The sequence below is a fragment of the Hemibagrus wyckioides genome, linkage group LG02 (genome assembly GCF_019097595.1).
Source record: "Hemibagrus wyckioides isolate EC202008001 linkage group LG02, SWU_Hwy_1.0, whole genome shotgun sequence".
Taxonomy (NCBI): domain Eukaryota; kingdom Metazoa; phylum Chordata; class Actinopteri; order Siluriformes; family Bagridae; genus Hemibagrus; species Hemibagrus wyckioides.
In genome coordinates, this window is record NC_080711.1 from 2,536,647 (window position 1) to 2,551,828 (window position 15,182).

Consider the following 15,182-nt stretch of genomic DNA (forward strand, 5'->3'; position numbering starts at 1 on the left):
CCCTCCACCAAACTTTACACTTGGCACAATGTAGTCAGACAAGTACCGTTCTCCTGGCAACCGCCAAACCCAGACTCGTCCATCAGATTGCCAGATGGAGAAGCGCGATTCGTCACTCCAGAGAACGCGTCTCCACTGCTCTAGAGTCCAGTGGTGGCGTGCTTTACACCACTGCATCCGACGCTTTGCATTGCACTTGGTGATGTATGGCTTGGATGCAGCTGCTCGGCCATGGAAACCCATTCCATGAAGCTCTCTCCGCACTGTTCTTGAGCTAATCTGAAGGCCACATGAAGTTTGGAGGTCTGTAGCGATTGACTCTGCAGAAAGTTGGCGACCTCTTCGCACTATGTGCCTCAGCATCCGCTGACCCTGCTCCGTCAGTTTACGTGGCCTACCACTTCGTGGCTGAGTTGCTGTCATTCCGAAACACTTCCACGTTCTTATAATACAGCTGACAGTTGACTGTGGAATATTTAGGAGCGAGGAAATTTCACGACTGGATTTGTTGCACAGGTGGCATCCTATCACAGTTCCACGCTGGAATTCACTGAGCTCCTGAGAGCGACCCATTCTTTCACAAATGTTTGTAAAAACAGTCTGCATGCCTAGGTGCTTGATTTTATACACCTGTGGCCATGGAAGTGATTGGAACACCTGATTCTGATTATTTGGATGGGTGAGCGAATACTTTTGGCAATATAGTGTATGTCAGTAGCAGCTTGAGTAGCAACTGGATGAAAAGTACAAGAGGAGCTTAACTTGCGCATCCAGTCTGCACCATGAGTTCTTGCTACAGACCCCAGGAGACACACAGCAGGGCATAAATAGCTTTCATTATATGGTGGGATAGCACATTCTTGAATTCCTCTGGTAGGCATTACAAGCAATGGGCGATGCATGCAGTTATGGCATACCATGCATGTGCTGTTGGTAATAGTCTTGTGTGCCACGTCATGTAACCACTGGTGATACAGATTTTGTGGAGAGTTGGATTTATCTGTGCTATTGTACCATGTGATTTTAGTGCTGGTGACATCTTTTTGCATAATTTACATTTTGGTTCAAGTTGCCTATGGTTATATTACAAATTGTGTTCTTCTGACAGTCCTTAGGAATTTTCACCCAAAAATCAATCCCGGCCTGGCGGATCTCTGTGTATGGATGTCCTGTGGGCGCAAACACTCGAGCCTGATAATCATCTAATCATATAATCATCCTTTTTTGAAGGTTACGCTTAGAGGTAAAATTCCCAAAAACACTATAATACCAGAGTGGATGAACCACTCTGCAGTATGCTTTCATTGGCTTTCCTGTTATAACTATGCTGCTGGTTGGATTGGACTCATTTCGTCAAATGGTGGGGCGACTTGACGCGTACTTCAGCTGTCACTGTATAATTTACCTCCGAATTAGTTTTTTCCCATTCAGTTGGATCCACAGTAGATGGTGGGTTAGGCCCCATGTACTCAAAGGAGTACATGACAAACAATGTATCATCATTAGGCACCATGTTTGTTTTTAAGGCATGTCCTATCAATCCTATAGCGCACTTCAGATGATTTTGGACCGCAGTCTGAGCTTTCTCTTTTGTGAGATCAAGTGTGGGTTGTTGTCCCTGATATACCATGCGACCTTTAATTAACGCTTGGCCCGTACCTATGCTCCTTCCATGCCGTGAACTAGCCTGTTTTGCAGAGTGCTCTTGTTTCTCTTGGGTTAGTGGGAGGTATGAATTATTTGCGCTTCCTTGAGTTATGTTTGTAAGTGTTGTATCAGCTGGTACGGTAGCCATGTGACTGAATAACGTTACAAACATCCAAATTACCCCTATGTATATGCTTATTAGCACAGCTGCCATATCACAGCCTCACCGCGCCATTCTGACTCTTCCGAACTTGGGCTATGTTTGCTGAATTCAGGGTCTGGTTTGAGACGAGTCTTCCACTGCTTCAGATTGTATTAAGAATTGGTTCACTGTCTGGACCTGTTTCTTTCGAATGTTTTTCTTTCTGTTGAGTTTCCTTCCCCCTTCTCTGTGTATTATATGCTGGTGCCTCTGGATGTTCCAAGTCTTCTAGGTCTGTGTCTTCTTCTGAATGAGCAAGATGCATCAGCTTTGGGCACAAGCCTTTGCCCTTTGGTTTGTTTTCTGCAGCTCTACAACAATGGTTCAAGTGTTACCAATGTTCTCTACCTTCAACTTTGACAGCCGTTGGCGTCGCCAATACTACCTTGAACAGTCCTTCTCTCCTTGGCTGGCTCCAATGTTTTCTTTTGAACACTTTGATATACATGTAGTCCCCTGGTTCCACCTGTCGAAGGTCCTCCTGTTCTACCTTCACACCATGTGGAGCTTCGCAGACCTGTGAATAAAGAGTTCTATGTATTTGGGTTAGGTGTCTTACATAGCTTGACATTTCACCTTCTAGTTGCTCTAGCGATGGGCCCTTGTAGGGTCCCTGGATGACACTGGCATTGGTTGCCCTGTGAGCATTTCATGTGGTGTCAAATGAGTGTTCCTGTTGGTTTGAGAACGCATTTTCATCAGTGCTAACGGCAATGCCTGTACCCAATTCAACTTAGTGCTCACACAGATTTTAGCTATTTTCTCTTTCAGCACTCCATTCGCCCTTTCTACAATCCCTTGAGATTGTGGATGATACATAGCCTTCACTACTTCATTCACAAAGTGGGGACCATTATTTGAGCTCATCTGATCTGGGATGCCAAAATGGGGAATTACTTTCCTACACAAAAACTTAACCACTGTTTTGGCTGTAGCCTGTGCTTCCACCCACCGGCTGAACCAATCTATTACTACTAGAATGTACCTTTTTCCCTCCCTTCTTTCTGTGGTTCCCATATCCACAAAATCCATTACTAGGTGTCTGAATGGTCCCATAGGTTCTGGTATGTGACTAATGGGTGCAGTAAAATGTTTTCTGATATTACGTACTGCGCAAAGTTTGCATGTACACAGGAATTTATCCACCATACTCGCCAAGTATGGAGACCACCAGTCCTTTCAAATTGTTTCAATGATTTTCCTGCGATCACAATGATCTATTCCGTGTGCCTCTTTAATCAACATTGAAAGAAAACTTAGTGGGACTACAAACACTCCATCACAACTTCTCCATATCCTAGTCTTAGGATCTAACACTGCTCCACGTTTTTTCCTCAACTCTCTCTCTTCTGCTGCGACTGACTCTTGGAAGTCTCTGACGTCACCTATTGTGACCTGTATCTGTCCCTCACTATCTGGCTCCCCCTCCTGTATCATCAACATGACACATGTATCTCCTACTGCTGCCTTTTTAGCTGCCTCATCAGCTGCTGCATTTCCCTTACTGATCCATTCCCTATCTGTTGTGAGCTCTACATTTCACGATTGCCAATTCGCTAGGGAGCATCATCACTCCTAACAGTTCCAAAATTATTGGCCTGTGCACAATAGTTGACCCATCTGCTCTCTGGTAACCTCTCTGTGCCCAAATTGGCCCGAATACATAACACACTCCGTAAGCATAAGCCGAATCAGTGTATATTGTACGTTTTGCCCGCTCCCAGTTTGCATGCTGCAGTTAGTGCTTTTATTTCTGCCAACTGGGCAGAGCACGGTTGTGGCACTGCCACAGTCATCATGGTGTTAAATGCTCCTGATTTGTCAGCATATTGGACCACTGCATACTTAAACATCGTTGTGGAAGGCAGCAAAGCAAGGCCAAGATGATCTGTGGGGAACATTGTGTGCGGTCGAAACGACCCGTATGTAAAATATAAAATGTAAAGTATTCAAAATATTTTGGAAATATTCAAATTAGAGAAAGTAGGCATCATGGGGTGCCTGGGGTATAAGTAGAGGGGAATTTCTCTGGGTTTTTCAGACCAGCTGCTCTCTTCAGAAATGCATGTTATTGACTGCATGGCTGAATAAAGAAACCTGCTTCTTCTCATCTGCTGACTGAGATCTCCTTTATTCTGGCTAAGTATTTATAGTTTATTGAGTTCATTGGGTAAGATTATGGAAAGCTAAGAGAAATAGACACAATCTAAAAATTCCACCCGGTGATATGTCCACTTGGAGGGGGCTCTGAGTTCCGACACAGTTTAATGTGGGGGTCCCACAAGGATCAGTTTTAGGACCTCTACTTTTCTCATGCATGAATTTCCCTTTGGGATGAATAAAGTATCTATCTATCTATCTATGCTTCCCTTGGGTAACATCATTAGAAGGCATGGGATTAGTTTTCATTGTTATAGTGATGATGATACCCAGTTGAGAAAATATGATCATAAAACCCCAATATTATCATCCCTGCACTGACTACCTGTTAAGTTTAGAATTGATTACAAACTACTTATCTAACCAGTCTTCTAACAAGCTACAATCTGTCATGTTCTTTGAGATCACAAAACTCCAGTCTTCTGAAGTTATAGTAAAGCCCACTAGTATTTTAGTAGAGCATTGAGCATTTTTGTATTAAGCTCCTAAACTTTGGAATAACCTTCCTGATGGGGCTCAGACACAGTCTCCCGGTTTAAACGTAGATTAAAAACATCTCTTTATCCATACATAATACATCCCATAATTTTGTGCTCCAGTACACCTGCTTGCTAATATTATGAATGGCAGCTATACTAATTCCTTTTCTCTTTTTCTACCCATCCGGAGATGCTCCAGTTGTGTTCCGTTCCTTCTGTAAGGAACCGTGTGAGCCAACCGTGTGAGTATCCTGAGGCATCAAGCTCCAGTTGGATTCTGCTTCATGTATTAGAAGAGAAGATGCCAACCACATGTGGACTGAGGACAACAACCTCCTAATCAATACACAAAATAACATTCTACATATGCTGTATCTGCATCACATTCCAATTGACTGTTTATGACTGTAGAAATGACATTATTCATAATCTCACACTCCAGTATTTATAATAATTTACAAAATGAGGATGGGTTCCCTTTTGAGTCTGGTTCCTCAAGAATGTATCGGGGACAACACTTGGAGTCCACCAAGTATTAAGTGATCAGAAAAGTACAGATTATAAAATAAATAAACAAATCTTACAAACGCACTCAAATTCTTTAGCATTCATTTATTAATTCAATTTAAAATTGGTATAAACAATAGTAATTTATGACTTAATATTAATTTAGTACTTTGACATTTGCTACATTTAATTACAATATTTGCAAAATAATTGTGATAAAACTTTTCAGTTCATCTCCAAAATCCTAAAGCAGAATTCATAAGACTGAATACACTGCATGGTGTAGGAAGGTAAGAGTAAATAAAATTTGTGAATAAAATGCACAAAGAATTGACCAAATGAAATAAAATATGAAAATCAAATTAAAATGACAACAATAATAAGAAAAACACAGACAAGTTTCAAAATTGACATTTTAAATCTTAATCTAATCTGAAAATTACAGAAAATGCTACATGACTAAGTGATGAAAGTAATATGAAGTGATGAGAGAAATATAAGAATTAAAAACTAATGTCCAGTGGTCCTATCCTTATTTTCTGATTTCTGCATCAATGCACTGAAAATGCTGATGGATAATTTATATTTTCATGTATTTTGATATTTAATATTAAACATACAATATTAAAATTTGAATATAAGTATTAATCTGTGTTGGATCTCTAAACCATTTTAATATAAAGTAGCAATGAGTTAATCAGGTAACAATAAAGTAGTATGAAAGTGTTAAAATAGTACCATCTAAACAGAGGAAAACAAACTTATACTAAAATTCTCAAATAACTAAAATAATAGTATCTTAACAATGGGAAATTATCCAATTTAACCATGTTATTGTTTGTGGACTATAGATAATGGATAATTGTTTAATTCACAACAAAGTCATGGTCCATATCACTTCTTTGTACCTCAACATCAAACCCAAGGTAGACTCCTTCACTTCACACTCCACATCACGCATCACAGTCAGTATCAGAGTTGTATGCATCATTCTTCTGCTGGAAAATAGTTTTTTTTTAATGTTTTTATTAGTGGCTTTATCATCTGTCTCTGTCATCTGTCTATCTGTATCATCTGGGACTCTCTTATGTTATTTTGGCAGCTATAAAGTAATTGTGTCAAAGTAAGTTTTCAGCTTATTCAAGTATCAATGTATATTCAATTTCAACAAGAATAGAACAAGAAATTAATAAAAGCTGTGCCATGCTATTACAGGAAAACAATCATCAACCGAGTTTTTCATTTGAAAGGTTTTTTTTTTTTTTTATTTCACTTATACCTTTTTTATTTCACTCATGATCCTAGATGGCAGCGGCGCAGTAGCATGCAGCGGCCACTCCGGACCAAAAATATGCTATTGTCCCGAAATAGTCCGACTTTCTCGGCATATGGACACCAGATACAACGTTGTTCATGTGTACGACTGCCAGACACTACTGTATTTTGGGAATCGTGCAACAGACAACGTGTACGATGACCTACAGGAAAAGCTTCGTGATCTCGGCTTGCTACGGAGACCAGGCCCCAAGCCCGTGGCGTTGCCTGATGCCGGTGGCCAGGAGAAGAGTCGACGGAAGCGGTGCGCGAGAAAGCGAAAGCGCGGAAATAGGGCGGGTGTCCGTACTAGGCTAAAAACAAACCCTAGCCGGCCAGCACTCCCCTCCATACTTCTTTCAAATGTTTCCTCCCTGGACAATAAACTGGACTACATCCGACTCCAGCGAACTGCACGGCATGAGTACAGAGACTGCTGCATGTTTGTTTTTACGGAGACGTGGCTCAGCGACAGAGTTCCGGACGCCGCCATTCAGCAAGCTGGGTTAACCGTGTTTCGTGCCGACAGGAATGCAGCTCTGTGCGGTAAGACTCGTGGTGGCGGTGTGTGTGTTTACATCAACACGGAGTGGTGTAAGGACTCTGTGCTTGTTTCTAGTTACTGTTCATCGCTAGTGGAGTTTGTGACTGTTAGATGCAGACATTTTTATTTACCCCGGGAATTCACCACCACTTTAATTATCGGAGTGTACATTCCCCCCAGCGCTAATGCTAAGGAGGCTCTGTGTGAGCTCTACAGAGCTATTAGCGACCTGCAGAATGCTCACCCCGACGGACTGTTTATCATCGCTGGAGATTTCAGTCATGCAAATCTCAGAACAGTGCTCCCGAAATTCCATCAGCATGTGGACTTTGCTACGAGAGGGGCGAACACACTGGATGTTGTTTACCAACATTCCCAGCGTGTATCGTGCGGAGCCCCGCCCCCACCTCGGCTACTCAGCCCACATCTCTGTTATGTTGATTCCAGCATACAGACCACTCGTCAGATGCTCTAAACCGGTTCTGAAACAGGTTAAAACCTGGCCAACAGGAGCCATCTATGCTCTTCACGACTGTTTTGAGTGCATTAATTGGGACATGTTTAGGGAGGCTGCAACCAACGGCGACTCTATTGACTTGGAGGAGTACACAGCATCAGTGTCTGGCTACATCGGGAAGTGCATTGATGACGTGACCGTCTCCAAGTCCATCACCATACACTCCAACCAGAAGCCATGGATGACTGCAAAGGTGTGTGCACTGCTAAGATCCAGAGACTCTGCCTTCAGAGCTGGAGACAAGGACGCCCTAAGAACAGCACGAGCTAAACTATCTCGAGCCATTAGAGAGGCAAAGCGTGCACACTCCCAGAGAATTCACGTCCACTTCCAGAGCAGCGGCGACACTCGGCGCATGTGGCAAAGCATCAAGTCCATCACCAACTACAGGCCAGCTCCACCTGCCTGTGACAGTGATGCCTCCCTTCCAGATTTGCTGAATATCTTCTACACTCGGTTTGAGGCACGTAGAGACGTGACAGCGAGGATGACCATCCCTTCTTCAGAGGATGAGGTGCTCTGTCTCCCCAGGGCTGATGTGAGGAAAACTCTATGCGGAGTTAACCCACGGAAAGCTGCTGGACCAGACAACATTCCTGGCAGAGTGCTCAGGGAGTGTGCAGAACAGCTAGCAGATGTCTTCAACATCTCCCTGAGCAGCACCATCATCCCAACGTGCCTCAAGTCTACCACCATCATCCCCATGCAGTTTGCGTATCGTCCAAATCGCTCCACAGACGATGCCATCAGCACAACCCTCCATCTGGCCCTCACACACCTGGACAATAAAGACACTTACCTATGAATGCTGTACATTGACTTCAGTTTTCAGCATTCAACACAATCATTCCTTAGCACCTGATCGAGAAGCTGAGTCTGCTAGGCATCAACACCTCCCTCTGCAATTGGATCCTGGATTTCCTGACTGGGAGACCTCAGTCAGTCCGGATCAGGAACAGTATCTCCAGCACCACCACACTGAAACCACACTGGAGCTCCTCAGGGCTGTGTGCTCAGTCCACTGCTGTTCACTCTGCTGACTCATGACTGTGCAGCAATGCACAGCTCTAATCATATCATCAAGTTCGCCGATGACACGACCATGGTGGCTCTAATCAGCAAGAACGATGAGTCGGCATATAGGGAGGATGTGCAACAACTTGCAGCCTGGTGTAAAGTCAATAACCTGTCTCTGAACATTGACAAGACTAAAGAGATGGTTGTTGACTTTAGGCGAGCAAAGAGTGACTGGCGGAGGACCTCACCTGGTCACTCAACACCAGCTCCATCACCAGGAAAGCCCAGCAGCATCTCTACTTCCTGCAAAGGCTGAGGAAGGCTCATCTTCCACCTCCCATCCTGACCACCTTCTACAGAGGGACCATCAAGAGCATCCTGAGCAGCTGCATCACTGCCTGGTTTGGGAATTGCACTATCTCACACCACAAGACCCTTCAGCGGATAGTGAGGACAGCTGAGAAGATTATCGGAGTCTCTCTTCCCTCTATCACAGACATTTACTCCACACGCTGCATCTGCAAAGCTAACAGCATTGTGGATGATCCCACACACCCCTCACACACACTCTTCACTCTTCTGCCATCCGGAAAGAGGTACCGAAGCATTCGGACCCTCTGAACTGTGCTGGACCTAGTCAGACACACACTAAATTGTCCTGTTTGCATGCACATGCCACTTTACATTTATATATATTTATATTAATCCTGTTTACATGTGTCGCTTTAATATCTGCAATCACTTTATACACTGTTCTTTGCACATTGTCTTGCTCATTGCACAAAGTCGGCCTATATGTTGTTTGTCTGCACTGTTTTGTCTTGTCTTGTCTTCCTGTGCACTTCTGTTATATGTCTAGTTCTTAAAGACTGCACCTTAAGAATAGTTTAATTTTTTTAGTTTAATTTTAATTTTTAAATTATAGTTTAATTTTTTATCTCTGTTATAGCTCTATGTTTGTCTGCGTCTCTGTACTTTGACTTTATGTGTAGCACCTCTGGTCTAGGAGGAACGTTGTTTCACTTCACTGTGTACTGCATCTGCTATATATGGTTGAAGTGACAAAGCTTCTTTGACTTTGACTTTGACTTGCCCTCAGCAATCTGGAGATGATTTTTGATTAAAGAATGTCACTTTTTAGGTTTACCAAAAGAAGAAGATTTTTATCGACTTATAGCAGCTATAGACATTTGCTTCCATGCTAGCCTTTCTTTTTTCCTTTTTTTGAGGTTAATAAAACAAAAAAGTGAACTCTCTCGAAAAAGGGTGTTTTATCATTTTGTAAAAGTAAGTTACACTTACTTTTAAGACTCTAACATTTTTTTTTTTTTACCTCTTTCTCCAAAACTTCCTGACCAATTAGAGGGGACATGTCCCCCAGTTTGTATACATATGACATACTGTAGATAAATTAAGTTCATGCATATTTGGCCATATATAAAGTAACTATAAATCGATAAAATGTGTAATGAAAAACACACATATTGGCAAATTGACAGCGTGAGGGCTGCTTTTTTTAACCAAATATTTCTGTAATTAAATGTTTTGTTTGCTGTTTTTAAATTGCATACTTCCATTTTGACAGTGAAAATAATCTTATAAAAGCAGCCCCCCTGGTGTTTAATTTCTTATAAATTATCTGCAGTGGCTGGAAAGTATAAGACAGTGTCAAGGCTCTATTTTATCTTTAGTATATTGTAGTGTGGATTGGAGCTGATTCTCTGTTTTTCTGTACCTGAGCAAGTAACACCAGCGTCTTCACCATGGCTGCAGCCGTGTGATCCAAATCCACTATGAGAGCACTGTGTGATACTGCTTTCACTTCCAGAACACTGAACATGATTCAGCAATATTGGACCACTTCCCTGACCAAAGTGGGCATTTTGATGAGCGGTGACCGCTTTACCACATCCAAGCTGTCTACACACCACCTCTGCATCATTCAGGTCCCAGTCATCATCACACACTGTTCCCCACCGGCCATATCGCAGGATCTCCACTCTACCAGAGCAGGAGTCGGTGCCACCAATGAGTCGTATGTTACCTTACAAGACAAACATCAAAATTTATGTTATATTACTTAGTGATAATGACTCTCTTTAAAATATTGCAAAAAACTTAAACTGATATGATCCCATTTCTTTTAGTTGTTAATAATTTCTCAAAAACCGAGTATTTTCGAGGTGTTTCATTTCTCATATATATCATTTACAGTGGCTGACAAGTATAAGAAAGAGCCCTGACTCTATTTTAGCTTTAGTATATTGTAGTGTGGATTGGAGTTGATTCTTTGCTTTTCTGTACCTGAGCAAGTAACACCAGCATCTTCACCATGGCTGCAGTTGTGTGATCCAAATCCTCTATGAGAGCACTGTGTGATGGAGCTTTCACTTCCAGAACACTGAACACCATCCAGCAATATTTGGCCACTTCCCTGAGCAAAGTGGGCATTTTGATGAGCGGTGACCGCTTTACCACATCCAAGCTGTCTACACACCACCTCTGCATCATTCAGGTCCCAGTCATCATCACACACTGTTCCCCACTGGTCATCATGCAGGATCTCCACTCTACCAGAGCAGGAGTTGCTGCCACCAATGAGTCGTATGTTACCTTACAAGACAAACAGCAAAATCTATGTTATATTAATTTATGATAATGAATCTTTTATCATTCCATTTCTGTTAGTTGTTAATAATTTCTCACAAAAAATTTTGGATGTTACCATCATCTAAGACAAACATCAGAATCTATATTCATGTTCAATAATCATATGTCTTATTGCAATATAGCAATAATTTTAATGATTATTTGTAACCATTTCTCAAAAACAAAATTAAGGACATTTGTTAGCAAAGACGTTGTCAGCAATGTGTTATAAATAGTTATTTTCTATGGACTGTTATTGCCACTGCAAATAGCAGGAGAGAAGAAAGAAAAGGCATGTAAAGGAAGAGGGAAGAAAAAAAAGGAAAAATACACAAAATAAAGAAGTTAAATTAAATTGCATAAAAGCAGATGAAAGGCAAATAAATATAAATGGAAGTTTCCAATTAGTAGTTGTACACATTCAAGATGTCGGTAGGATATGTACTGATCTAAAAAAAATGTCTTTTACATAAAGCATATTAAAATAGAAATTTTCAGTAATTTAAATTGACTAATTAAACTTAAACTGCATGCTAAAACATTTTTAATGCAATTTGTTAAAATTTTTAACACCCACCTCCAGTTATAAATACCATAAATATTATTAGTATCATGTTAGAAATTTCATTTCATTGTAGACCTGTTTTTTTTTTTTTTTTAGACAAAATTTTCTGCATTTTTTTTCCAAACATTCCTGTCCTATTTGAGGGGACAAAACCCCCAGTTTATATTCGCCTGACATAACTAACAGGAATAAACTTCAAGTATATTTTGCTATATTAAATATAACTACAATTTGATAAAATGTATTATGTGTTGTTTAATTTAATTAACAAAACATGGCATATTTCCATTTTGACAATGAAAATAATCTAATAACACTCTCTGGTGTTTCATTTCTTATAAATTATCTGCAGTGGCTGGAAAGTATAAGAAAGAGTCAGGGCTCTATTTTAGCTTTAGTGTATTGTAGTGTGGATTGGAGCTGATTCTCTGTTTTTCTGTACCTGAGCAAGTAACACCAGCGTCTTCACCATGGCTGCAGCCGTGTGATCCAAATCCACTATGAGTGCACTCTGTGATACTGCTTTCACTTCCAGAACACTGAACATGATTCAGCAATATTGGACCACTTCCCTGACCAAAGTGGGCATTTTGATGAGCGGTGACCGCTTTACCACATCCAAGCTGTCTACACACCACCTCTGCATCTTTCAGGTCCCAGATATCATCACACACTGTTCCCCACTGACCACTGTGCAGGATCTCCACTGTACCAGAGCAGGAGTCGGTGCCACCAATGAGTCGTATGTTACCTTACAAGACAAACATCAAAATTTATGTTATATTACTTAATGATAATGACTCTCTTTAAAATATTGCAAAAAACTGATATGATCCCATTTCTTTTAGTTGTTAATAATTTCTCAAAAACCTAGTATAAATAAATAATAATACAATTTCCATAATTCAAATTGGGTAATTAATCATAAAATGCATAATAAAATATTTTAAATCCAATTTGTCATGATATTTTAAACTATCTCCTCCATTTATGAATACCATTAACATTACTTATATTGTGTTAGAAGTTTCTTTTCATTGTAAGCCTGTTTTGTTTTTAAGCCAAAATGTATTGTGTTTTTTAATTAATAACATAAAAATGAAAAATGACATATTTACAAAACAACAGTGAAAATAATCATATAATATTAGACACCTGGTGTTTTATTTCTTATATATTATCTACAGTGGCTGGCAAGTATAAGAACGAGTCAGGGCTCTATTTTAGCTTTAGCATATTGTAGTGCAGATTGGAGTTGATTCTTTGCTTTTCTGTACCTGAGCAAGTAACACCAGCATCTTCACCATGGTTGCAGTTGTTTGATCCGAATCCTCTATGAGAGCACTGTGTGATGCTGCTTTCACTTCCAGAACACTGAACACCGTCCAGCAATATCTGGCCACTTCCCTGTGCAAAGTGATGAGCTTTGATGAGCGGTGACCGCTTTACCACATCCAAGCTGTCTACACACCACCTCTGCATCATTCAGGTCCCAGTCATTATCACACACTGTTCCCCACTGACCATCGTACAGGATCTCCACTCTACCAGAGCAGGAGTCGGTGCCACCAATGAGTCGCATGTTACCTTACAAGACAAACAGCAAAATCTATGTTATATTAATTTATGATAATGAATCTTTTATGATTCCATTTTTGTTAGTTGTTAATAATTTCTCACAATAAACGTTGTATGTTACCGGCATCTAAGACAAACATCAGAATCTATATTCATGTTCAATAATCATATAAGTCTTTTTGCAATATAGAAATAATTTGAATGATTATTTCTAAACATTTCTCAAAAACAAAATTAAGGACATTTCACATTATAAATAATGAACATTATTTGCATAAGATCATTAAAATGAACTGAATATCAAAACCCTTTTAATCCAATTTATTACTATAGTTAAGAAACCCACCACCTGCTCTCTATTCAGATAAAGTCAATAAAGAATCGATAAAGACTTTGTTAGCAATGTGTTTGTCAGCACGCGCGTCCGTTTCACATATGCCAGAAAATCTTTGGATCCCGCTTTTACTGAAGAACCGGGACACACCACTCCCTGAAACTCCTGACAACCGTCCGGCTAAGAAACCCAAGCCGAACATAAAAACCCCTGAAGCTCCACCGGCTATGCTAACTGTGATGCTACGTATAGAGAAAATGCATGAGGAAAGCCTAGCAAGGTTGGTGCATGTGGAATCCGCAGTTAAAGATAACAGTGCTTCTATTAAAAATCTGGTCGACTCTTTGGAGTCTTTGGCTAAGCATATGGACGGTATGGCAAAAAAAAAGGACAATGTTGACTAGAGAGTTTCTACACTGGAGAAGGAGAATGCTGCATTTCGTGAAAAAGTGGAAGAGCTGGACGTATATAAAAGGAGGTGGAATTTGAGAGTGGCTGGACTGGAGGAATGTACCGGTGAAAATGTGAAACAGCTAATAATCGACCTCTTCAGTGAAGTCTCCCCAGATATCGCAACACACCTTTATCGGTGGATATCGCTCACAGACTGGGTCCGCGGTCGGATAAGGAAAAATCTTCACGGCGCATTATCGTGCATTTCATCTCTGTCACACCGGGACAAAGTATGGAGGGATGCTAGAACATCAGCCATGCTTAAGCAGAGGAAGTTTTGGGTCCTGGAGGATCTGACTCATAGCACTAAGGATGCGAGAAACAAGCTATGGCCACTGGTTGAGCAGGCAAGGAAAGAAGGAAAGAAGGCCGGCTTTCGAGGAGCATTTGCCATTATTAATGGCAAACGAATGTCTGTTAATGACTTGTGAGCATGTTACATTTCTTGTTACACAGTATCACTTAAATAACTGTTTACCTTAATAGAAGTACAACCTGTTTAAATGCAATATCATGGGGTAAGATAACTTGAACAATGCACCCATATGTTAGCACCTTATTTTTGCCGACGTCATCAGCAGAGCCTTTAGCATACATTGGAATTAAGCTCTGTTTCAGAGTAGTTTATTCACCTTAAGTTAATACTTTTCAATTCTAAGGTTTTTTCTCTTTTTATTCTTCTATTATTCTTGTTCTTTATGTCGTTATCTTTATTCTCAGTTAATGTAAGGGGGCTTAGAAATATTGTAAAAAGAAAAGCGTTATTTTTGTTTGCAAAAGAGCATAAAACTGATTTTCTTTTCTTTCAGGATTGTCATTCACTCAGAACTGATGTGAGTTTTTGGAAAACCCAATGGGGAAGTGATGTCTGGTTTGCTCATGGTACAGATCGCTCAGCTGGTGTCGGTATCCTCAAAAACAGATTTGATGGGAATGTTTTGGTTGCTGACTTTGATCCTTTAGGTCATTTTTGCTTACTTATTGTAACAGTTACTCAGACCACACTAATACTTGTTAACATTTATGGATATAATGCTTCTTCTGAGATGAATACTTTTTTTGATTCTTTAGAAACCAGAATTTCATATTGGCTTCAAAAATACCCTAAAGCTGGAATTATTATAGGAGGTGATTTTAATATAGCAATAGATAACAGGATAGACAGATGGCCACCCAGAAGCACAGCCTCAGCTAACCCTCGACTAAACATTTTTAT

The 15,182-nt window shown here is 40.5% G+C and overlaps 1 protein-coding gene across 3 annotated transcripts in view; it reads right to left on the reverse strand.

Annotated features, from left to right (window-relative positions):
- Window positions 1–5,080: 5,080 nt before the first annotated feature.
- Window positions 5,081–15,182, reverse strand: part of LOC131363865 (deleted in malignant brain tumors 1 protein-like) — a 49,823-nt gene continuing 39,721 nt past the window's right edge. For all 3 annotated transcript variants that reach the window (XM_058406806.1, XM_058406816.1, XM_058406824.1), the window contains 5 exons: window positions 12,879–13,188; window positions 12,044–12,352; window positions 10,692–11,000; window positions 10,123–10,431; window positions 5,081–5,993 (listed from right to left, as the gene is read on the reverse strand). In XM_058406806.1, the coding sequence (XP_058262789.1) occupies window positions 12,962–13,188 (227 nt within the window). In that variant the 3' untranslated portion in view covers window positions 5,081–5,993; window positions 10,123–10,431; window positions 10,692–11,000; window positions 12,044–12,352; window positions 12,879–12,961. The remainder of the gene's footprint in view (window positions 5,994–10,122; window positions 10,432–10,691; window positions 11,001–12,043; window positions 12,353–12,878; window positions 13,189–15,182) is intronic.